At 42.5% G+C, this 26,272-nt stretch overlaps 1 protein-coding gene and 2 long non-coding RNA genes across 3 annotated transcripts; 2 read left to right on the top strand and 1 right to left on the bottom strand.

Moving 5' to 3' along the window:
• Positions 1 to 5,319: 5,319 nt before the first annotated feature.
• On the top strand, positions 5,320 to 8,490 carry LOC124702861. The gene is made up of 5 exons (XR_007002737.1): positions 5,320 to 5,917; positions 6,243 to 6,574; positions 6,655 to 6,804; positions 7,421 to 8,216; positions 8,313 to 8,490. It is a non-coding gene; the product is annotated as an uncharacterized LOC124702861 (long non-coding RNA).
• Positions 5,834 to 12,130, bottom strand: LOC124702860. The gene is made up of 4 exons (XR_007002736.1): positions 11,842 to 12,130; positions 10,162 to 11,757; positions 9,782 to 9,863; positions 5,834 to 5,985 (listed from the first exon to the last, which is right to left on the bottom strand). It is a non-coding gene; the product is annotated as an uncharacterized LOC124702860 (long non-coding RNA).
• Positions 12,131 to 21,030: 8,900 nt separating this feature from the next.
• On the top strand, positions 21,031 to 24,982 carry LOC124702859 (cytosolic isocitrate dehydrogenase [NADP]). Its single transcript, XM_047235032.1, has 15 exons — positions 21,031 to 21,149; positions 21,736 to 21,779; positions 21,878 to 21,987; positions 22,509 to 22,546; positions 22,661 to 22,738; positions 22,816 to 22,869; positions 22,970 to 23,071; positions 23,227 to 23,312; positions 23,405 to 23,508; positions 23,590 to 23,658; positions 23,736 to 23,851; positions 23,952 to 23,986; positions 24,083 to 24,225; positions 24,458 to 24,583; positions 24,675 to 24,982. The coding sequence occupies exons 1-15, from the start codon at positions 21,101 to 21,103 to the stop codon at positions 24,757 to 24,759; spliced, it is 1,239 nt and encodes a 412-aa protein (XP_047090988.1). The 5' UTR covers positions 21,031 to 21,100; the 3' UTR covers positions 24,760 to 24,982.
• The last annotated feature ends 1,290 nt before the right edge of the window (positions 24,983 to 26,272 follow it).

Below are 26,272 nucleotides of genomic sequence, written 5' to 3'. Positions count from 1 at the left end.
CCGGTGTGTCGGTGATCGAATGAGGGGACGGGATTGAGGGTGCATCCCGACGTTGACCTAGCGGTGGCGGCGAGCATAGCCGTTCGACCATGCCGATATCGGCATCGGCATCGTTTGGAGGCTGTGGTGCTCGAATCAAGTTGGGATTTGTTTCTTGTAGGCCAAAATGAATTTGAAACAAGTTTCATGTTGAAGGTTAGGTAACGAAAGTTTGTAACTATCCCAAAATTATACTAGCGCCATGGTGAGGTTCTTTTTGATAGAGCTATACGGTTGGGCAAACTTTTTTGACACTTTTTAGATAGGGTTCCTTGTTGTTACACGTATGGCATCATGTATGGAAAATTTGGGGTCATTTGGAGATGTTCGAAAAAATCACTTTGCTTAAGCGCATGCCGTTTCGTCTCGCCGAAACCAGCTTTTCTAACAAGGTGATTTTTTCTACCTTCTCTAAATAACCTCAAATTTCATACAACTGATCTTCTATACATAGATAGATAGATTGTTTCGTTTTTACATTTTTCGAACTTTTTATTTCCCTTTACAATACCCAATTGATTTTCGGGTCAAAACCTCGAAAAACGAGCATCATGTATGGCATCATTTTCACCCTAAATTTTCTGAAACTTTCCCTTTTAGATATTCCTTGTTGTTATAGGTATGCCATCATGTATGCCAAACTTGGTTAGGTCTCACTCGAAACCAGCTTTTGTAACAAATTAGGTTTTTTCGCGTGAAAAGTAATGGCTACAACAAATTGTTGATGGTTTATCATTTTTTGCGTGAAAAGTAATGGCAACAACAAATCGGTGATGGTTTATCATTTTTTTTGCGTGAAAAGTAATGGCTACAACAAATTGTTGATGGTTTATCATTTTTTGCGTAAAAGTAATGGCTACAACAAATTGTTGATGGTTTATCATTTTTTGCGTGAAAAGTAATGGCAACAACAAATCGGTGATGGTTTATCATTTTTTTTGCGTGAAAAGTAATGGCTACAACAAATTGTTGATGGTTTATCAATTTTTTGCGTGAAAAGTAATGGCAACAACAAATCGGTGATGGTTTATCATTTTTTTTGCGTGAAAAGTAATGGTAACAACAAATCGGTGATGGTTTATCATTTTTTGCGTGAAAAATAACGCCTAAAACAGTTTATAATTTTTAGCGCGTGAAAAATAATACGAGAAAACCGCCCTTCGGCAAGCTAATTAACCGCCAACGAGAGAGAGAGGGGTTATCCCGCCCGTTCCCTTCATACGATCAACGGTCGGTGGGCACGATCCGCGTGACATGGGCTAGACCAATCGGAGCGATGATGCACGTCTGCGAGAATTTGTGAAGAGAGAGGGCAAAGCCGAGTACTATCAAGAAACCAAGGGCACCCGGGTAGTAAATAGACTAAGGGATTCAAATATGAGATTTAAAAAATGGAAAATGCGTGTTTTGTACAATGAAACCCATCTTGGCCTACCTCAAACTATTTGCAATACCAATATACATCGGTGTGAGAATTGTGGCCTCATTTAGACAAAGTATGATTTGGGGGAAGCTGTTTTGGGAAGGGCTTATTGTGGAAAACCATGCACCTTCATAGCTACTAGGTGATTTGAGAAGTGGCAATTTGTGGTAAAACTTGATTTATCTATGATTTATCTATGATTTGAGAAGTGTCAATTTGTGGTAAAGACTCCATGAGTAAGTGCCACTCTTTTAGGATTTTTTTGCACATTAAATGACTCATTTAACTAGTTAATCCCATTTGTTGACTCTCCGTTGACCAGCCACTTGAGGGTAAAACTGAGTATATTGCACTAGCCGTATTAGCACTCGAGGGGAAAATTGAGCACACAAAAAATGCTAGTATAAGACTCGAGGGTATACCTGAGTATATCTAAATTTCCGGGGTTAGACTCGAGGACACGTGCAATTGTTGACGCGTAGACGCGGGTCGCGGTGGAGAAGTCGAGACGTGCAATCGTGGACGCGTGTCGCGTTGCGGAAGTCCAAGACGTGCGGACGTGCACCCGTGCACGCGTAGGACGCGGGTCGCATTAACCACCCCTCGCCTTTATAGACGCCTCCTCCCACTCGTCTCTGTCACTCTCACTCGCTCACGCATCGCCAACTCTCTCCCACGTCCCATCATCTTCTCCAAAGCAAAAACCCTCTCCCTCTCCCTCTTCCTCTTCCTCTTCCTCCGCCGGAGAGATGGACAAGGAGAATGCCAATCCCATCGTCGAGGTTGGCTCGAAGCGCGACGCCTCCATCTTCGGCCCCGTCCCCTCGACGGACGACGCCGCCGCCGCCGCCGCCGCCGCCGGTGCATCGGAGGCTGCCGCCGCCGGTGGCGGTCGGATCCCGGCGGGATGGGACCCCTACGACCCCGTGCCGTACGTCCCGCCCCCGAACCCCTACGACACCTCCCTGGAGGACCCATGGAACGAGGTAACTACGGTTTGCTTCCTTTTTTGTTCCCCATTCCTTTTTGAACCCTATTTTTGCTGGTGTAGATGGATCTGTAGATGGATCGGTATTGGGCTAATATTTGCGCCGATTTTATTCCATTTTGTTTTGATCACTTCTTGATTTGGGGTTCGGTTGTTCGGTTAATTTATGCAAGTAATATTGGATCTCAATCAGTTAATTTATGCAAGTAATCATGGGATCTCAATCGGTTATTTTATGCACTAATCAAAAGATATCAACCGTTTAATTTTGCAAATAATCTCGAATGTGTTCAAGTTCAGATCTAGTTCAGATCTAGAATCTGTTTCTTTGCCTATGATGAATGGTTGGGCACAAATTTTTACGGGGAGGGTTCAGCGAACCATTGCTGTGTACAAATCTGTTGTGCATGAGCTTTAGTTCGCTTACCCCTTCCCTGTAGATATATAATCATGTCCACTCTAACCGAGGCTGACTCGTTTTTCTTAACTTTGTTATCATGTACGTTAGTCATCGTTGCAACTCATTCACTAGTTTCTGTTTGATATGGATCAGATGTACGGCAGCGACGTCGGCAGCGACGAAGAGCGAGGAGGACGTCAAGACTCGCCAGTGTGCCGCGGAGGCTGCGGGTCGGCCGTACATCTCCTACTTCGCCAAGGAGGTGTACGAGTGCCCCTTCGCACCGAGGAGACTCGGCGCCACGGACTTCAAGCTGCCTCGTCACGCATGCGAGAACATCAGCAACACCTTCCCCAAGGTCGGCACGACGGTGAACGTCCACTCCTTCCGCGCCAAGCACGAGGCGCTCGGCATGCACCTCCGCAGCCTTCCGGCCGGGTGGAGATCTCCGCCGGGCGCATGCCTCCGCTCAAGCCCAAGGCTCCCAAGGGGAGCAAGAGCAACAAGTGGAGGGAGAGCCAGATGGGGTAGGCGGAGTCCTGGACGTGTGTCTGCTGCCTCCTAGTTTGTTGTTGGGATCCCTTTGTTGTTAGCTAGGGATCCCTTGTTGTTATGTTAGTATGATGGTGTTGTGAAGAACCTCGTTACTATGTTGGCTGCTGTGTATGCAGCCTATTATCTATCCATATTATCTAGGGATTATCTATCCCTAGTCTACTATATTTTGTTGGCCGTACTTAGTTTTCTTGATTTACTATGATCGTGAATTTATCGTACATTATCCTGGAGATTTGCTTCTAGATTTAACTACATACATATGAACCAGAGGGAGTACTAGATTTGCTGCCATATTGGGCAAACAACGAGGGCCAAAAGGCACAAATAATTGAAGAAAGTCAGAAATGCAAGCTTCTCTAGATTTTATACTAATTTGGTGAAAAGGACGAGAGAAAGAGGGGAAAAAGGTGCACTTAATAGGGATGCCAATTTGGGGCCGAGAGAGACAGAACCCAGCCTCCTGCTCACGTGCAACCAAACGCTTCTCGTCCTGTCCCACGCGGTCCCTTTCTACCAGCCCCACGCGACGCGGGCCCACACGACTCGGCCCCACAAGACGCGGCCCCACACGTGACGGAACGGTCAATTAAACGGGAATCCTGCCGTCTGAGCTGCTTCTGCGGGTTTCAAACAAGGGCTTGGGGAAAACTGAGGAAAAACTAAGGAGCTGGGGAAAACTGAGTACAACTAAGGACCGGAGGGCACGAAAATAGAAATCCCTTTTAGTAATACTACGATAGTTTTAATTTTATCATCGATGTGTGATCATATCATGTATTATCTCCAAACTAATGATATGCAACAAAGTTTAGGATTTCAACTACAAATTATTTAGCACAGGGCGTTGCTACCCAGCATTGCAAATTTTATTTTGCACATCTTGATTATTACCTGTGCATTGAATTTCAGGCCAATTTAAACACATACATCATACTTTTGTCGCATTTGATAGTTATGGTTAACATATAAAATAAGTACCTAAATTACACTCTCGTTAAAAAAATGAGAGCATGAGACCCATTATTCCAAAGTATTAATAAGTATAAAAGAAGAATGCAACAAGCACAATAGTAAACTATGTCATGTATATGTTGCTCTTCCCGTTCCCCAGCACTATTTCAAGTGTATATCATCAGGTCGGCTAAGAACCTGATCAGCATTCTTGTATGTTCCATCTAGCGGAAATCAGAGTTCACGCATTAAATCAAAGAGAATTATCTTGACCAGCTGACTAATGAAACATGCACAACAAGGAGTCGGCTAAATGACACAATTCTTTAAGAGAAAAGGCTAAACGAGCATCACACGAAATTTAGTACGAAAATGCTGTTCTTACTCATCTTTAAAATATTATCAAGTGGCTGCTTGATATGATACAGAAAAAAAATGACCAAGTTCACAACATCTGTTTATCTTTACTATTAAATGGGAGTTGGTCGTTTGACACTCAACGCACTTTGATGGTCGTCATTAGAAACATCTTGTCCGTCCAATCGTCTTCCCTTAACCCGCACATACCCAGTCCGTCCGATCGGGCTTGCACATCGCGCTGTGACGGAACGCTCTCATCCATCCCATCTCTGTCATTTCTTCATCGCCCCATCTACGTTTTTTTTCTCTTGCCTTAGGGTTCCCGTCGATGGCGCCGATTCTCCCCATGAGTCCATCCTTCCTCTCAAATGATCCAGGCGAGTCCGAAGACGATGGCGGCACGCGAGATCTCCTAAGCGACGAGTGCGGCCTGGTGCTCGGCATTCACTGTGGAGGCGGCGCAGGTTGCGCGGTCTTTCATACTTCATCCACCACCGCCCTATCCCCTCCTCCTCCGCCGGAAGCCAACCGCCGTTCAATCCTCCTCCCATTGAAGATTACCGGAACAACCATTCTGACATCGCCCCCGCCGGCCCGTTCGCGTTCTAGATGGGGCTCGACCACCACATTTCCCACGCCCATGGGAAGGGCTCCAAAATGGGAGAGCCATCCCTCGACGGATCTGAGCGGGGTAGGGAAGCCGTGAAGAGATTGACGGATCTGAGCGCCATCCCTCACCATGGGTCGCGAACCTCAATGCTTCCTGAGGTCGTTGCCATCTCACTCCATCTTCGACGCAACGGGCTGCAGCGGCGCAAACTGACCGTAGGTGCGGCGTCCTCCCACAGCTTCCGCCTTCATGAGGAAATCCCCTTCTTCTTCCCCGACCTCTGCCACCCTCTCCTGATCTGCGTTACCATGCTTTTCTACTTTGACCACAACACGCAAGCCGGTAGGAAGGAATACAAGGAACGGGAGATCCATCGCCTCGACTCTGTCCTGGACAGACTCGACTGGGGTGGCTACAGAGAACAACAAAGTTGGGTAAACTGAGTAGAATTACAGGTAGGTTTTGTGAAATGGGAATAGAGTCAGGTGGCGTGCTTGCCTGCAGAAATAACAGCGACATTGAAGAAGAAGTCCATGGAGAGGATCCTTAGCACACTTTGGATCCAGTGTCTCTCGAGTGGGTGAAGAGGTAAGCTTGTTATTGTCATGTACTCCTATTTAGAATCGCTCAATGCTGAAATATTTCTTTCCCCTAACCTGTAAAAAAATTGGGTTATGCCATATGGATGCTGACCCACTATTGCTCTTCATATTATTGTAGTTTTTACTGAATTGTTTTATGGAACTATGTGTAGACTCCAGACTGGCATCACTGTATTCTGCCATTAGAGAAATCAATCTATTGCTGAACGCTGAACAGAAAATATGGTGGATCTAGAAATTAGTTCTACATTTGACTTCATTTAGCAATGCAGCGATCTGATGGAAACTGAATATATTTTTGTCTGGTGCAGGATGTTGTTGTGCCGAAAGAAAACATGGCAATTGTAAGGCATGCAAGCCGAGCTATGTTTCAGCAATTTGAACCAATACTGTATGGGCAGGCACATACGGGAAGTGCTCGGTTTGGATTACTTTTGTTTCCATACTGGAGTCAGCAGGAGGGGAATTGGAGGTTCTTGCTCCTCTGCAAAATCAGTCTGCCAGCTTGCCCCAAGAGAAGAGTTTGATCAAAACAACATCTATCTTATCAAGCACACATGGCTAGAGTGGCATACGAGGAAGAATTTGACTGCAAGTGGCGATGGTTTTCACATATGATCTGTTGTTCTTCCACACACTACAGGTGGAATTATGACCTGCGAATTTCCATTTGATTTATTGTCCAAGAGGGCCATTGGTGCTAGAAGTATCATACTCATGCAGGTCATGGATCATGTTGGTATAGAAGCACATGTTTGCTCTTCTGTCGCGTATAGACATTGGAACATATACATTCATGTGCTAGAGCTTGTTTGGTCGGGAGATGCCAGCCCAAAAGTTAGAAAATCACGCAACAAAGAATTTATTTTAAAGGTAAAAATAATCATTGGAGTAATAATAATCTACAAAAGGTAGCACATTTTAAGTTTCTGAGGTAGGTGGTGCATGAGAAATGGAATCATGTGGTGATTTGTCATTTGGTTTCTTTTTATGTATTTATTTCAGTACATATAAGTTATAAAAGGTTGCATTTCTTTCAGCATTGATGCCTGAATGGTTTACTCCACTAGACATATTGTGTGCAATTACCTGGGATGTTTGTTTTTCTGGTCCATTATCATTTTTTTCACAGTAAAAATATACAATACAGTCGTAGGACAGATACGTGTGCTAACCAAATACATATAGCTCAACAAAATTGTAATCAAATGGTGCTTGCCTGCTTATGCTAATCATCCAACACAAGTCTGTTAAATGTTCCTTGTCTGTAGAGGCTAGAAATTAAATATCAAATCCACATGCTTAATTTGAATGGTATGTATTCATTAAAATACTCACAACTTCTCTATAATATATATTTGCATGCATTTATATCTTAGTCAGTGTGCATGATGATGTTTAATTTCTTTGCAGGACCAGCCAGCTATTTGCAGATGTGTCTACCATTAGCCAGTGCTCATATAAGCGATGTGTTTGTTTGTATTCCCAGGTACACACCGGCGTAGAGACCGCCTTTCTGCACTAGGAACTCTCCATATCGCCAACTTGGCTGCACTAGGGACTTGCCGTCATCGACACCTGTCTGCCGAGACTTACTACGTACGGACCACGACGCATGCCGCTAATGACGTCTGTCTTGCAGCTGACCCCGATGCACCCTTAGACCAGGTGGTTGTCGCCACCGCATTATTTTTCTCCACCAGGAGGTCATCTCTCGAAGGTAGAAATGACCATATGCGAACGTGGCTGCCCATACCAATCATCTCCCATGGCGCCTCTCTCTCTCTCTCATCGAATCCATTCTCTCATATTGCAGGTTAATTCCGTTCCGGTTTAGGAAACCTGCAGCAATCAAACCATTTACCGTGTGGTATGATTTTTTTGTGCAATGGATTTTTTTCCCACTAGATGCACACGAGTTGAAACATGGTATCTGAAGTTTTGCCCTATCCGTACCACATTATTTTGCATTGTCGACGTTCTGTACTCTGAACTTCGTACAAAAGGTAAGCATCTACAGGATGGTTTACCCTGCTAAGGCATTTTATTTCTACAGATTACACTAAAGCATTCAAAATCTTTAGTCATGTATATTGGTCACCATTGTGGTGCTTATGCGAAGAACAACTTTGGAAATATGGGCGTTCTGATTTTTGGTCAGCTTTTGTTCATGAGTTATTTGTGTAATGACTACCATGGGCGTTTATGTTCTGGTCCACTTATTTCTTGAAGATTACGGTAAGAAAGCTCCTCGAATAAAAGTGGAATTCAATGATTTCCTTGAGGTATTGCACTCATCTTCAGTTCACTTCATCCTTTGAGTCTTTTGTTTGTGGTAGTTTTCTTAAGATATTTATTCTACCCATTGTTTGTGCTTCTAGAAAAACGCATGAGCATTTCAATGGAACTTATCATGGTCATGGTGCTGCACCCTAGATTAGGGAGGAGACCCGGCGTGGCAGGGATTATATTGACTGCCACACCGCCAATGTTGTCCCCTGTAATCCTCAACCTCCCTCCCAGCAATGCTGACACAGAGTTCTTCCTGGTCCCGGTGTCCTTCAGGTAACAACAAAAGGGTTCTCTTGTTCAGCTTGAACTTATGTTCATCCTATTTATTCAAGTTTTTATCCCTTTGTATTTGTTGTGGCAGACAATCTCGTTTAGGATGGATTGATGGATGTCTACATCAAATGTAGGAAAGATGGAAAGAACTTCAGTACACCAATATGCAATTTCTGGTGTACATTCTTTAAAAATCTGCATTTTTTTCAATTGAACTGAACCTACTTGTGTTTCTTGGTCATCTAAAAGGAAGCTTACTTATATTTTGTTCTCCAGTCCGTCTTACAACAAAATGTCTGAAATGTGTAAACAGATTATAGTTTCTGATTATAGTTTCTATCAAAATTGCATGTGAAGTAATATCGAATAAGTTGTTTGATATGGTAAGGTTAGCAACAACAATTAATTCACCCAAAGGACCAACCAGATCGTGCATAGAGCGGCAATTTAAGTTTCCCTTTCCTTTTATTTTTCTCTTCGGGGAAGCAAGTTCAATCAGGTTTGTATGCAACAACTGTAGTCATGCACTACCAATCATATGAGTGGACGACCATGCCCAGTTACAAAAAGGACGACGGGAAACACGTCCATCCAATTATAGTATGTGCTCGAGTTGTGCTTGTTACTTGCGTTCAGACCATAAGTATGATGTGCTTGCTCCTAGATGACCGCGTATGTACACATTATAGGGCTGCAACATTGTACCGTGACAAGACAGTGATGTCTCCGAAAAAGTCATGATGTTTATCTACAATGATGAAGGGCAAAGGCAATAAAGTGTAAACATTTTTAGAAGACATAAATTAAACGGACGTTAATAAGCCGTAGCAACGCACGGGCATTCCACTAGTGTAAGTAAATAAGTACTTGGAAGAATTGAACTGAGTCACTTCAAGTTTCAGAGAATGTGATTGTTGTCTTGCACGTACCATCTAACTCCTTAATTGATGAAATATATTAATTAATCACTGGATGGATGATGTATGACGCTTCATTTGCATGTCCATATTGAGTTCAGAAACTGTTGCCCAAAGCAACAAACTGAAAGCACTTATAAGGGATAGTTCAGGAAATGGCTATACCAGCTAGCTAAGTATAAATTGGATGAGGCAACTGTGATAAAATATCATGCCATGCATTTTAATTAGAGCAAAAGATCAGACACATTGTGTGCAATGATTTGGTAAGTCAATGTTAAGCTGTTACACGACAAACCATGAATAATATTCAAGGAACAGAATACAAAAACAATTTATAATAGGATTGATTTTGAGAGAGTGCATACCTTATCAACTCTTTGTACATCACATAGATGACCATCACATTTAACCCAGATTGCCAGGACTTGAGTCTGTATTATCATCAACCTGCCACAAGACATGGACAAACACAAAGGATAGTGCATGAGATAAAACAAAAAAAAGTGGCCAAACCATAGACATGCAACATTACAAACTGAGAGAACGATATAGAGGCACCTAATGAAGTTAAATTACCATACAAATACACAAGTGAAACACACACGATGTAAGCAAATTACATGGGATTGGCGGAAATACAGCTAAGGGAAAAGGCTAGCCTGCCAAGCAGCAATGTATGCACCTTGTTGAGAGAAAGTGCAAGCCAAGTAAAATTGTGTATTTCTGTAAATAAAGAGACGTATACCTCGCAGGCTCGCACTCGCAGCAAGTAGAAGACACAAACATCTGGAACAACAAACCTCAAAGAGTTGATAGCCATGTAAAGAACCGTATAAATTTCTCAATACATTTAGAACTCCAAGAGTGATAGTCATTATTGAATCTAACTGCACTTTATGATATCAAACTATGCAAACCAATTGTGGGAGTAGACTTTTTTTACATCACACAATTTACCTAAGCATTCCAGGAAAAAAAATTTCATGTATCTCCTTCCTATGAACTGCATGGCTGCGTGTACCACCTTTGTAACCACAAAATTATGATATCAAAATGGCTTAACTTACTAACAAATCTATATCAGAAGGATTTTCAGTTATAGATGTAACATTTAAAAAAACATGCACCAAGATTTGAGACCATTCAACTCATAGGAGGAAAATGAGCAATTTATATTCTTCCTTATACAGAATTGGTGCCATAAACAGCATGGAAGCACTACCACGTCTAAATATAGGGTGCTGGTTCATGATGTTGGCTAGGCTAGAATTCCACAAGCAGCCAAGAAAAAATATAAGAATAGTATGGTGATTGATCTAATCCGGAGAACATGAGTACATGACAACATATGTGCCCTAGCAAATAAAGGCGACATATGTAAATATAACGACTAAAAGTATCACCTACCTATCTGGTAAATGCATCGAAACCTTACACAAATATCCAATTGCATACACACTTAATTCCTTGCAAATATTCTTCCATGACCTTTTCATCCCCTCTACTAAGTCATCCAATTTCACACGTGAAATAGTTAGAGCATCAAAGGAACCGAAATGAGCACCCACCATATAATGGTGAAAGCTAGTACCACAAGTTCAGACACTTGAATGTCGGTCATCAAATAGATCAAGGCAAGATTTTTTCAGCATAAACCACATGTACATATGTACGAATACTTTTTTGTCCAAATTTAAAAGTAAAGCAGAGCAAACAGCCCATTGATACTACCAAGAACCGGCAAGATTCCAAATCCAATCAATGCAAGTGTCAACCTTTTCAGCATCATATTCATACTGACCGGCAAAATGAAAGAACTACTCGAAGTGGCTTACCAAATGCAATATTAATATAAGATAAGTATATTCACACGCTATATTTCAGAAATTTAACTTAAGTAGCTTCCCAATGAACAATAAATATAAACACATTTTAAATCAGCCTTTGAAACAACATGCTCCATCTAATAATTGATATTGATTGCATAGCATGAATTTTCAGAGGTTGTATATACTCCTATGTACCATACAGCCTTGTGAGTGTTCAATTAAAATAGTGGATGTTGATCTAAAAAATTAAAATAGTGGATCGGTTTTAAGTGAACAACATCAGAAGCATATGTTGTTCAATCTATAAAGCAACCTCCCATGCATATATCCTTTGCACTGAAAAAAGAGAAGTGAACCCAAATTATAAGGAGGCATCAGGAATAGACTTTGAAGCAGTCGCAAATCACATGAAGGTTGTCGAAGAGGACCATGACGGCCACCTGCGGCATCAGCCACGGCCCCTCCATGGCTCTTGCGAGGATCTTGAGTGCACAAAATTGCACGTTTTCTGCCTAACCAGCACAAAAATCTTATGTCACACCTCCACATAGCAGATGGCAGTGGCGCAAACCAAGGAGGGAGAGATACAGACGTACCTGGCGGGCGAAGTGATCACAGACTTGCTTTCCTGAGGGGTGGGCGGTGCCCGAACTTTTTGCCGTCACGGAAAGGACATGGCGGTTGCTCGAACTTGCTGCCCACGCAGTTCGGCATGGCGGCGGCACCTAGGGTTCGCGAGGTAGACGAGCTCTAGGAAGGCGTTGCGGTGGACACTGCTCCTCGATGTAGAGGCCTGGAGGAGGCGCTGCGGTTGGAGATCGTGAGCGCTAGCGGTAGAGGAGTCGCCGCCGTTTGAGATCGTGAGCTCCAGTGGTCGTGAAGGGGAGGGGAGGAGACGATGGGAAAAACGTAACGGAGAGGAGTTATTTTTCCGTGCTCGTTGGTCGGTGATGGATGGTCTACTTTGTTGGGCTTTAGTCTGGGAACGAGGCCCAAATAACCAGAAGAGGCCTAACTCAGTTTCTGGAGTAGCAGCCCAGTAATGAACGCTGGTCCATGTAACGCGATCAAACTAAGTAAAAAAGCGAGCCATCGACGATTCAGGATTCCCAAGCAGATGCAGACCGCTAGATGCTCAGATCGGACGGCTCATGACGTCTAATCGCTGTGGAGGCTCCTAGGTGGTTCCATTATACTGTTAACTAATAATAGGTTTTCCCATAAATAAACAATCTAAGCCTTACAATCAGACAATACAGGATATCCAAAACGGAAGACCTTTTCAGTGTCGCGGCCAAGTAGCTAGCGACAGCGACGAGGAGGATCATAGTAGTGCACGTAGACAAGTCACAATACGAAAACGAACAACGGTGTCCTTGTAGAGTGTTTGCTCAAACGCCAATGGTCTGTTGACTCTTGGCAGTGCTATTGGGCCAGTAATCTAACTGGAGCCGGCTTCTCGTGAAAATGACCTGAGATTTTTGTGTATCCATAGCTTCGATGATACCTCACATCACACATATGTTCCTCCAACGTTTACATCATAAAAAAATAGTTTTTTTTAGCACAAACTTAAACGTGAAGGTCTGTCATTCATCAGGATCGACCTTTTGTGCTCAATACGGACTTACTCAGGAGTAAGTGAACACAGCCAAAAAGTGTAATTTGCAGTGGTTTTGGTTCATAACCCAAATGCGCTACCCTGCAACGCCACAGGGGCAGTGCTGGTAATCTGCTTCATGTTGGGACTTTGCAGTTGAGACTCGAGAGTGGCTGGTGGAGTGGTGATGGTGGGAAGTGGTAGGTGAGCAATTTGCATTGGCTTTTATTCCACCCTACGGACACACTGGTCGTAGTGGGCCTACCTGTCGGCGGGCCGAACGATCATGCTGCTGACGTGTCTGGATGACTACATGCAAGGGATGATTGGATTAGGTCGTGACACTTTTCCGTAGTTGGTGAAGATGCATTATGCATTGGAGCCACTGATACTAGTATGGTAATCAAATTACCGATACACCGTCGCGAGTTGGGGCGTCAATTATCTGTGTAGACAATGCTGGCCGGCCCGCCGGATACCTGATCGTATACTCACTCCGTCCTTAAATAAGTGGACGTTTATTTTTAAATTTTATTTATAAAAGAGTGCACTTCTATGTTTCCAATGTATTTTAAAGGAGTAGCAATTGTTTTCTCTCTCATCGCATATCGAGCACATGTTATCTTTATTTTCTACATGTAATTAGCTTATTGGAGGTGCATAAATTAAAGATGAGAGAGATATTGATTTGCATCTTCCCAATGCAATTGTCTCTCCATTTGATAATCTCTCTTGAAAACCCGCACGTCCACTTTGAGTGACGGAGGGAGTATGTGCTAGCTATGGTCACTCACGGCTCAAAATCTCGTTAGACACAAGGATGCAACGTGATGTTAAAATTAACGCATCATTCTCTCTTAAACGACATATCATTCGAGTTTGCTTTCAAAGATTTTTCCTTTCAGAATACAGTCCTCCCCATGTCTGCTCCTCCCCCCTAAGAGCTCATGCAAGTACTTAGTGTCAAATCATTTTTTCTCCACAAAGTATAACCGCCGGTCAGTATTTTTTTTCTTTTTCTTTGGGGAGACACAACCTCAACTTAGCTTTGCATGTTATAACACGAGGCTAGACTATCAGAGTAAGAGCATGTACAATAGTGATGTTAGACACATAGGATTATGCTTCTTTTGGCAAGAGAAGACACAAATAGAAAAATGCTTTCCATTGGCTAAGAGATAATCTCTTAGAAATTAAGAGATGTTTTTATAATGTATTCTATGTTTTTTTCTTACTAACATAGTTTTCACATATTTTCTATGTAAGTTCCCGTTGAATAATACAATAAACAAGGTTGTGTGTACCATTTTAATGTAGAGAATGGGGTTCTACCTCCATTTGAAAAAAATCACTATAAATAATAAATAGGTAGTGTTGGAGAAGATACTAATAGAAAATACGTTGTACGATTTATGCTCTGTTGACTTATTTGAATGATATATAGGACAAGCAAAGACTATCTTCTCTACCATGGCACATACCCTGAGTACTCACAAAAGAGTTGGAGATCCATGCCTCGTTTACATTACCGGGTCAGTGGGCCCAAGTAGGGAGGGGAGAGGAGGCCTGACCGCCGTTGTGCATAGTAGGTGAAGGCTTACGTGTAGGACTAGGTCTAGATTTTACCTATATGGCTTTTTGTAACATCCTGATTTTTGGGGAGCTTAAATTTTTTTTTCTTTCTAAACAAAGGATGTTGCAAACCGGTCGAATAAAATTAAATTTTATTTGGAGTTCTTAAAAGTGTTTCTTTGAAATTATTTACTATTTGTAGAGAGATCATTTTTTTCTTGGTTTGTATTCTGAATCTGTGAGCAATTTGTCTATTTACTTCTTAGTGGTTCTTTGTAGAAAATTCATTTGTCCAAGCACATGCACGTGCATGCATTGCACAAGCACAACGTGATCTCTTCCCTATCTTTTCTCTGTAGGTAGTAGTAATAGTCGCTGAATCTATTCTTTTCTTGTCTACCGATGGATCACCAAATAGCAGGCCAAACCTTCTTTTATTTTCCTTTTCCTAGCAGCAGCGCTTAGACCCAGCCAAACCGGCCGATTCAGCCTTGCCAAGAGACCCGCACGAGACAATTCCAAGTCCATACGAGCGAGCACTCGCGACGCATGAAGGAACCAGAGTCCCAGCAGATCACCAGCGAGCCAAACGTCCACGCTCAGAACCCCAGCATGCCGAGACGCCCTGCTTCCTCTTCCTGCATGCCCACACACACACACGAAACGCCGGCCATCAACGCCATAAACCACACTAGCAAACTGCCGCCATTACCTCTCACCCGTTACTTTGCTTTCAATCCCCATTGAACATGTCAATTAGAGCACACATTTCTTCTCGTATATACAGCCCTGATGGACGCCAACACTCTCCTCTTTCATCCCATGCCACTACCAGAGCCATAGACTCACACAGCAAGCCACACTCGCAAGAACGCCGCCGAACGCCGCCCGCGTTCCCGACGACTCGGGGCACGAAGGACGGAGCTGCTGCGCCAGGAGGATCACGGAAGGAAGGGGAGTTCATCCACGGAACCAGAAGGCCGAGCTGCTGACCATCGACGACACCCACGGCAACGCCCTCGACTTCGGCCATCGACTTCTATCATAAACTGCGCCGTGCTCGGTGAGCTCCTTGGCAAATCCTTGCACGCACACACTTCTCATCTAGCAGCCTACCTCCTAGACATGATTTCCGGCCTTAGTTCTACAGTTTGTCGTGTCGCCGGTGAACCGAATGTCATTCGATGGCATCAGCGTTCTAAAACCTTGCACACTTCGGATCAACCCGAGCCCAACACCAAATACGTGCCATATGAACTTAGGAAATCAGCAGCGTAGTTAGTTCGTGAAGGTATTCGATGTTTAGGAAATTGCTTTCGAAAATGCAATTTAACTTGTTGTACCACAGTCTGATTTTGAACCTGCATGTATGTGTAGTTGCATATGCTTAGTTGTTATACTGCTGCTAGTCATGCATCTATATTTTCGTCAGTGCCTTATTTGATCTTAGCTCATGCACATGCTTAACTAGAGTGTTGTTTGGTTTGGATATGGTCAGCAGATCACGTGAAGTTTTTGGTACATTTTATTTTAGTGGCGACTGATTCATTAAATTTTAGTGATGCGTTTTATATAGAGTTCTGCAATGGCTATGCATGCTTTGTCATAGGGCAAGTACTAGATTTCTTTGTGAGTGTACGAGCATCCTTGCTATAGTGTGGTTTAGCCATTTTAGTAGAGCATGCTAGGTTGCTATAAATAAAATATGATGTTGCTTATCATGATCTGAGACTAGGGTGATCATATGGTTTATTTTAGTGCTTGATGTTCATCAGGTAGATTGATTCAGCATGCAATTATTTTATGAAGTGAGTTAGTTCTTTATAAGATTACCACAATCCTTGATGTGTCTTGTTTGATCGGTAGCTCATAGATATAGTTAGTTATTGGTATTGATGATGTAAATGTCTTATGATGTGAAGACATATGTGTGGATTTTGTGGCTTATTGTTCATAGTGAATCATGTATCTACATACATGATGCTTAGTTCTTGTTATCCTAGTAGGTTGGGCTGATTAATTTAGTTGCATTATAACTGTTGCTTGCAAATTACCATGTATAGTCAAATAGTATTTTAATGCTAAGATGTATAGATTTATTTGCTACTTTAGATTAATATGTTCTCTGAATAGTTTGCTGCTATTTAGAGCGATTGTTTGCTGCTGGTAGAATATACCACATTGTTTCTATATGTTGCTTAGACTTCTTTTCTTATTATACCTTATGCTAGAATAAAGGTAGAATTCGTTTTATTGCACGATAGGACTTGTTACACAAATTCAGTACTTGTTATCCATGAGGGTAGTATTGTTTAGTATTTTCTATATGCATTTTTGGACCGGTTTGTGGAAATAGAAGATTAGTTGATGTTGATGTTAGAATATTTTTTTTATTAATACTAGATTTTGGTTTATTGTCTAGAAAGATAATTCGTTGTGTTTGCTTGGATCCAGTAGCATGTTAGTGTAGTGCATATGAGTTAGCTAATGTACTGCTGCTAGTCTTGCTTTTCTAGTTTGAGCAAAATCCAAGGTTATGAACCGAACTCCATCTGCTAGATTGCATGTGTTAGCTATGTAGTAGCTTTTGCAAATTAATAATACCTGCTTAGATATAGATTTAATCAGTATAATTAGATGACATCTTCTCTGTATGATTTTGCACTTGTTAACACATGCTTAGCTATAGGTGTATTTTCTGAATTTAATTATTGCCTTACATGCATCTCTTGTAGTGTTAATAAACTTGTTTGATTTTTATAAGTAGGAGATGTACGGTCGTTGTAACCGGTAATTGTTTGCTTATCATGTTATGTTAGATATTAAATCAGCATACAATTCTTTTATTAGCTTAATCTGGTTGGTTGTTGCTTTAATATTATGCTAATATCATCGTTACCTTATTTCCTGCATGCATGCAAGTTGAATATTAGATGTTGATGTTGTGTCATGTGTAAATTATTCTAATCTTAGATTATTGACCTATGCATGTGTACCGCTAGTTAGCATGAAGATTTGTTTGTGCATTACATATTAAAATAGTATCGAGTATACACGTTGGCTTAATATATTTTCTAAAATAGTTTGTCACTCAATATAGAGTGATCCCAACGTCCTATGCCTTAGATAACCCAAATCCCGTACGAATCATTCCGGTCTTTTTCGTGTACTCTATGTAAGCCGAACGAGCGACACGAACCTATTATTTGGATCTTATGCACTTTTCATTTGAGTCTTATTTGTTGTATTGCTTGTATTCATTGGAATTATTATTGCTTCGATACGACGATTAGGAGGGAACGGAGAGTGGTACAATTACGATCAAGGAAGTGGAAAGCAGGAGTTTGACAACGAAGGCATGCCCTCTCATCATATTTTATCCCAGTTTTACAAATTGCATGATATTTTATGTTTTACAAATATATGCTATTTTATTCCAGTAGCTAGCGTGTCGATTGACACACCAACCCTGATTCGCTTGTCGCCTCTTACTTGATACCATGAGTAGAGATTATTTAATAATCTACCTTGATAGAGTAGAGATGCTTAGCATGCTAAATAATAATCATTAGGATACTTCCTATTGCCTCTTTGGAGGAATTGATCGACCTTCGGGTCAAACATACCCTTTTGAAAGTTGTTGAGCTCGTTGAGCTAGGCTGATTAGCCGTTGTTGCTTCCTCTACTCTCTCTCTTCTACTCGGGTGAAATTTACCATCTAAACATGGCGCGAGCGACAAGTCTGAATCAAATGTTGAAGGAGAGATTGGCTACCCTTCACAAGTTGGAGGGAGCAATCCGTCGTTCGTGCCGCATAAGGGTCCTAATAAGTCTTGGATTTGAAGATTGTGACAACCGTACAACCACATGCTATATGGGCACTGGCCTGGTTAAGTAAGTTAGTCAGCCTTAGGTGTTGATGTCGCCGTACCGCAGATGAGGTGGCTGCCTACGGGAGAACCTTCGACACTGATGGGGGGACCGGTTTGGGGACGTACTCTCAATACCGTGCGCCAGACCCGGTGGGCATGTCACATCTTTGGGGGATCTAGCTAAAAGACCTTGTCACGATCCCTCTGCCGGTACACCAATTGGTGTGTACTAAATCAGCGACGGCTGGTGGGCAACAAGACGGGGTTGTGTCGTGTGGGCAAAGTGTACAACCTCTGCAGAGTTTAAACTATTCGAATAGCCGTGTCCACGGTCATGGACGACACATGAATCTTTCTTGACATACAGGAACCTGTCTTGCTATTTCCCTCTTTGCCTCTCTCTCCTTTCCTTCTTTCCCTGGAATCTGAATCCTATGGAATACGTGAGTTGTCGAGGACAACCACATTGATGAGAAATATTACACTCATTATAAAACATGTTTTCGTCTAAAACTGCTTTTATCAAATATATTGCAAATAAAATTGGTTTTTATGCAAAAGAACCTACAACCTTCCTTTGAAGCCACATGTAGATATATTAGGTTTTGCATCGAGGGGGTGTGTTGAGTACTCTATGTACTCATGGCAATACTTTTGTTGATATTCAGAGTACTACAAAGACAAGGAAGACTACGACAACTACAACGACATTGAAGAGTGAGGCCTCGTGGACTACATCAACTGCCTGTGGCTGAGATGGAGTCACTTCGCGTTTTATTTATCCATTGTGCTTTCGATTGTAATGAATGTCACACTATGTGGCTATTCAAACTTTGTAATTAATTTTTTGTACGTCTGTAATGATATACATTTCGCTGTGTCGTCAACATTGATCTTGGGATTGACGAGTAACACAGGAGGGTCGGAAAGTTAAATTCCGGTTCTCACACTTTTGGCCTGATTGTAGTTTAAAGAAGCCAACCTTGGTTGTTCTCGAGCAGCGCCAAGGGTCGACCAATAAGCTTCTTTGCATGTTCTCCATGGTGGAGGATGATGGAGAGCGTCAACCTGGTGGAGCTCTTCTTTGTGGAGCTTCTTCCTGATTTTTTCTTCGTGGTGGCTAAAGAATGAAGGACGCGCTAGGATCTGAATCTCATTGGTAAGATCGTGAAGTGTTGATGCATTTCTCAACAGCGACGCTATCTAGCCGTCATCTATGGTCGATGGGGAGACTGCTTTCTTCACTAGTGCCATGTAGGGACAGAGCTCCTTCATAGGCGCTGGGGTCAGCTGAAGCCAATGAAAATCACAAATCCTTCACCAATTAGCACTAGCTAATCATTATTTATAGAAGATGACCCAGTCAAATAGAGTGACTATGTGCCTGAAGTGGCATATTTTCCTGGCTTCGTCCCTGGTGCCATGTGTGTCTTAGCCTTTTCTTCTTCTCGTTCGTATCGCAGGAGGATCTCTTTGACTTCGGTGCAATGCCTTACACTTGCCTTGCTTCGAGTGTCGTAGTCCCTGGCGACGAGGTGGGTCGTTGTGCCATGAGGTCCCGTCACTAGATTGGTGGAGAATGACTAGATTGTACTTTTACTTTCTTTTTTCTCAAGGAACTGAGGACCATGTTATTTTATGTCTATTTTGGGAAGTTGGGATCCTCTGCAGAGAGGGAACATTCCGTAACTAGTTTTAGGTGCACCTCATTTTTTCTTGGAACACTTTCAAGTTTCCGAAAAAATGTAAATTAAAATTATTGACATTGATTATGCTATATGTTGTGAGCCTGCAAAATTTTGTGTCAAATATGACCATATGTGATCTATGCAAAAAAGCGAAGACATAAGTGAATAATGTCCTGTACTATTTACACATCATTTGCTTTTTTTGTGTGTATATCACATATTGTCATATTTTAGGAAGAAACTCCACATATGCATAAGATACATCGCAATATAGATCCATATTTTTAGTTGACACTTTTTAGAAACTTGAAAGTGCCCCAACAAAAATAGGGTGCACCCGCAACTATTTATGGATTGTAGTTCCATCTCCGCGTAATTGTATACTCACCGCCGTTAGCAATGAACATTTCCAGATCTTTGGAACCCTTTCTTCCAAAAAAGTACTACTCCTAGCTTTTTCCAAAAAAAACTCTTTACATCACCTATACCCATCAGAATGCCTAAGAGCAAGTACAATAGAGTCCAGTCAGCTGACTATAAGACATTAAATAATATATTTTAGATGAGTTGGAGGAGAGAGAAGAGGAGAGAGAAGGGAGGTGGGCTACTATGCAATAGCCAGCTCTTGACGCGTCTTCTAGGCACCTTATGAGAGTGAAAGGTGGGCCATATATTAGTAAAGTACTACATTCTTATAGCCAACTATTGTACATGTTAGCTATATGATAACTACAAATGATATGACATCTTGTTATAGCCAACAGTTGGCTATACTATTGGAATTGCTCTAATCGCAACAAGAATTTGGAACTCTTCAAACTCTGGCAAGCCAAACAGTCCGTGGCCACGGAGGTCCCAACCACCCGCACGCACCCTCCAAAGTCCAAAACGTCCCAGCCCCACACGCAGCCTGATCCGATCCGATCGCAACACCAGATTAAATGGTTTTCAAAAATAATATCCATACTGCAGGTGGGGCCCGCGCGACCCCCCCACCTGGTCTTTAAATGCGCTGGCAAAGTTGGTCACTCCGTTCTCCCTCCTCCCCGTGCCGCCGTCCTCCTCCTCCGCCCCACCTGCCCCGTTCCCGATCTCCCAGGCAAGCAGCTCCGCCGCGGCCGCCATGGCGTTCGAGAAGATCAAGGTCGCCAACCCCATCGTCGAGATGGACGGTCAGACCCCGCTCCCCCCTCCCCCTTCCCGGCAGATCTATCTCGCTGCCGCGACGCTTACCCGCATAGCAAACGACGCCTGCTCTGAATTTTTGTATTTTGGTCGGGGGTGTCGCAGAGAGATCTATAAGATCTAGCCATCGCTCTGCCCCTATTTTTCGCAAATCCCTAGCTGCTGGCGTAGGTGTCCGTGATCTATCCGCCTAGTCGGATCGCCGCAGCGAGTTCGCGGAAACTCGGAGGCGATTGGTTCCCTGTCGTGTCAGAGATCGGATTTGGACATGTAGGCGACGAAAATAGCTGCGCATGCGTAATAGCGCGAGTGGCGATCAGCGAATGGTTGCCGGATCTCGTTTCTGGAATCTACCTCCCGAAACTGTAATCCCAAGTATTCCTCGATCGATTGGCCGCGCTTTGGGGTCCATCGTAGCCGGTGCTGCAGCATGTCTGCACCCTACGCTGCATCGAATACCTCGTCTTCAAAACGATAAAGGATGTCATATTTCAGTGTTAGCAATAAGTTACGGAACCTGTTGATTTAGTAGGTCCACTGCTGTGCTGATATCCTGTTATTATTTACCTACAGGCGATGAAATGACCAGAGTGTTCTGGCAGTCCATCAAGGACAAGGTAACCAATATGCCATAATATAAATCTACGCGTTCTGATATTTCTGTTTTGCTTGTTCCATCTGTTATGGCCCTGGCTAAGCATTCGGTTTGTTCCAGCTTATCTTCCCATTCTTGGACTTGGACATCAAGTACTACGACCTGGGAGTTCTGCACCGTGATGCAACCGATGACAAGGTCACGGTGGAGGCTGCAGAGGCCACTCTCAAGTAAGAAGTTTTGAATAGCTATTTAAGTTTGGTGCTGCTATTATGCTTCAGTTCAGTGTTGATATTACGCTTGAGTTTCTTTTTCTGCGGGAAGATATTACTTGAGTTGCACCTAATAATATGGTTGATTTATGTTCACACCATTTACAGTGATTTATGCACACTGCAATTTGTTTGTCCTGATTTTTATACTCATTCTGGTCCGAATTAATTGTTGCAGCCCATACATTCAAATGTTTCTCTGTCCAGTTCAAATCTGTGTCAATTAAATGGGTCCAGAAGAGTACTTAATTTGCCTAACGTCGTATATTTTCTTAGGAATGTTAAATTTGATTGGTGCTCTCTATTTCTTTTTTCCATATGATTAGTGAGGAAGATCTCTTTTCTTGAGCCTTGTTGATTAGTTATATGCATATCGTTGAAATTAGATGCCTTGTCAGAAGGCTTTGGGAATATCACTTTACCATAATCTTCTAGCTTGTTTTTCTGTAAATTGCTTGCTCTAATCCAATGTTTTTCAGGTACAATGTGGCTATTAAGTGTGCAACTATTACTCCAGGTACATTTCACTCTTTAAGATTATGCAGCTCAAATATATGTTCTTTGTATTGTTGAAATGCAAATACTATTTGATGATATATCTAATATCTGGGCTACTTCAACACCATGACAGACGAAGATCGGGTTAAGGAGTTCAACCTAAAACAAATGTGGAGGAGCCCAAATGGCACAATTAGGAACATTATTAACGGTAAGCTGCTGCTGTATTTTCAGTTTAGTGGACAGGTTTAGGTTGTTGACATTTCTCTTTATTCTTGTTACCTTCAGGTACTGTGTTCAGAGAACCAATTATTTGCAAGAATGTTCCAAAGCTTGTTCCAGGTAAGGAGAATTAAATTAGTGCACGCCCTTTTCATTGTATACTACTACACATTTTGAAAAGCAAAGTTTTCCTTCTAAATTGAACATTCGGTGTAATCAGGATGGACCAAGCCCATTTGCATTGGAAGGCATGCCTTCGGTGATCAGTACCGAGCAACTGATGCAGTTCTTAAGGGACCTGGCAAACTCAGACTAGTTTTCGGTAGGTTGAATAATCACTACTTGTAAAATTAAGTCTGAAAGAATAAAATCTTTAAGTAATTCTATATTTTCACATATATGAATGTATTGTTTCTTCAAAGAACTTATGTTTGCAAACATTGATGTTCTTTTCTTGTTTCTTTGTTCTACTGGCAGAGGGGAAAGACGAGACAGTTGACCTGGAGGTTTTCAACTTCACCGGTGCTGGAGGAGTTGCCTTGGCTATGTACAACACAGATGAGGTACTACTATCGTTTAACTCGTTTCCTGAAATTGCGAACAATATTTGCATTTTGTTGTATATCCCTGACATTCAGTTAATTACTGTTAACAGTCAATTCAAGGTTTCGCTGCGGCTTCTATGGCAATTGCCTATGAGAAGAAATGGCCATTGTACCTTAGCACGAAAAACACAATCCTTAAGAAATATGATGGCAGGTAGTTCATCGCTGCACTTAAACTACTTTTTAAAGTTTGTCTGAAACGATTAAACAAGGTGTAATGTTCCTTATTTCGTAGGTTCAAGGACATATTCCAGGCGATCTATGAAGCTGACTGGAAATCCAAATTTGAGGCTGCCGGAATATGGTAGACTTTGAACTTATCTTGCTTCGAGCTCTCTTTGAAACTGTTGCCACAGTATGTCATGAGCTGTTTTTTCATAGGTATGAACATCGTCTCATTGATGACATGGTTGCCTATGCACTTAAGAGCGAAGGAGGCTATGTTTGGGCTTGCAAGAACTACGACGGAGATGTGCAGAGTGATTTCTTAGCTCAAGGTAACAATACAGTAACTTCTGAGTCTCTGCATAAAATATTCTGAAATTTATCTTCTGTCCATTGCTCAATAAAACTAATGCTGAAGTATTTTATGTGCAGGTTTTGGCTCTTTGGGCTTGATGACATCAGTATTGGTAAGCATTTTCTCAATTACTAATGATGTTCTTGACTATGTTGTCTCCAGTGTGAAAATGTCTTTATTTTGCTCATATCCACGTCAATATTTCTAGATGTGCCCTGATGGTAAAACCATCGAAGCTGAAGCTGCCCATGGCACAGTTACCCGTCATTTCCGTGTTCACCAGAAAGGTGGTGAAACCAGCACAAACAGCATTGCTTCAATCTTTGCTTGGACAAGAGGACTTGCACACAGGTGAAGCTTTTGCTTGATGTCTATACCAAATTACCAATGCAAGTGTGCAACCCTTGGTACACTTGTATATGAGGCAGTTTTCATCTTTCTTCATCTATAATATAATATAGTAGCGTGTGACACATCACCTTTTTTGTGTCTGACTAAAATAGTAAGACAAGTCTGTAAATTGTTACTCTACTTTGACTTTGCTGACTCACCAATGTTAACTCGTATGTCCACCACACTGCAGGGCAAAGCTAGATGACAATGCTAGGCTTCTTGATTTCACACTGAAACTTGAGGAAGCATGTGTTGGAACTGTTGAGTCAGGGAAGATGACGAAGGATCTAGCGCTCCTTGTTCATGGATCTTCAAAGTATGTTATGCTGCTCAGCTTTACTGCTACTTTATCTTATCATGTGCATCTATTTTCAGCATCTTATTATGCTCTTTTGTTTGAATCGCAGGGTCACAAGAGGCGATTACCTGAACACTGAAGAGTTCATTGACGCTGTTGCTGCGGAGCTCAAATCAAGGCTGGCAGCCAACTGAACTTCCAAGAAAACTTCGTCCTCACCAGTGCTTCAATAGGCATTGCCCAACGATTCAAGTCATTTTGGTTATGTCGCCATTATCTGTCGCGCTTTTTTCATGAACAGTACGAGTTTTACTGCACCATCGCAAATTATTGTCAAAATGCAAGCAATTATGTAGATGCTGATGTTATGTAAGTGGAGCTCTAAATAAAGGACTTATAGAACGATTGTTCACCTCTGATTGTTTGGTTATTTCTAACTCACAGCTTTGGATTTACATTCGGATCATTGGATGGATCTGCTTACAGTTTGTTCTTCTAATATGCTTATTAATAGTCTCTTGTCTTCCTGAAGAGCAGTACAAACAAGCTCATATTTTGATAGCAAATTTTTAATATTGGTTCGGTGTGCAGACAACTTTGGGTGAAGAATGCTGAAAACTTGTGCTTCATAAAGTCTTCATCATCCCAGGTGGCAGATTCTCCCATTGCACTAGCAACCGTACAACTACTGTACCACTGGCAAATTGTTGCCTGGAATTTGGCTAGTCTGAAGAACCATTTTTTTAAGCTCATATCTGTTCAATTCTTTGACAGGAAATGACCATAGTATTTGCTCTGTAACTGCAGAGAGGTTCCCAAACCAAATGCAGAGTGGCGTTATATTCTTTCCACCCTAGTTTTGTCCGTGATCTTTTCCACCTATTTTGTCTGTGTTGCACATTTTGTTTTAGGTATGTCAGTATCATGTTTCTTGGAAACATAAAGTCGTGAACCTCTTATCCAGTGATAGCTATGAAAAATTCACTAGTGGCAGGAGGTGGAAAACCCTAAGGCGTGTTTGGTAGCCTGGGCGCCACTTGGCTCGCATCGGCCCAGCATATTCGGGCCGTTTGGTTCCCTGGGCGCACTCGCGTTGTTGCATAGCACGGGTTTTAAAGCACCTCTGGGACAGGTCCCGGAGGAACATCCGGTTTGACAGTTTCTCCAGTGCCAGGCCCTGACGAGACGAAAATCGACAACGCCGTTCGCGCGGGAGCTTCGCCTCGGCATGGCGGGAGAAGCCGAAATCCCAGCGGCGTTGCGCGGCAAAGGTAGGGGTAACCTCCCTCTTCGGTTACCCTCTCCATTAGCCCCCTCCCAAATTTTCACTTCTTCCAAATTTCGCACCGACGGCGGCGGCGACCCAGATCTGGTAGCGCGCATCTCCCTTCGGTCTCCGGCGACGGACTAGGGTCCTCTTCTCCAGCCGCGGCGGAGTTTGCGCACATCTGCGGCGGCTTTCGGCCATGTCCATCGTCCGCCATGACGGAGGTAAGGGGAAAATCCTCTGCTCTACTGTAGTGTTCGATTCATGTTCGTAGAACTGGTTGGGTTCGATAAGACCGTTCGTAATGCATAGATCTTGTTTTAGTAGACCGACCAACTCCAGCTTATGCATCACGCTGCAACACTCATCATTTGCGTACAAGCCTGGATCCTGATGGTGCACAAGAGAGCAGTTAGGCATGCTGCTTATCCTTGTGTGAC

This window comes from Lolium rigidum, chromosome 3, assembly GCF_022539505.1.
Source record: "Lolium rigidum isolate FL_2022 chromosome 3, APGP_CSIRO_Lrig_0.1, whole genome shotgun sequence".
Taxonomy (NCBI): domain Eukaryota; kingdom Viridiplantae; phylum Streptophyta; class Magnoliopsida; order Poales; family Poaceae; genus Lolium; species Lolium rigidum.
Note: the sequence above shows the minus strand (reverse complement) of the source record. Positions and strands in the feature narration are given on the sequence as shown.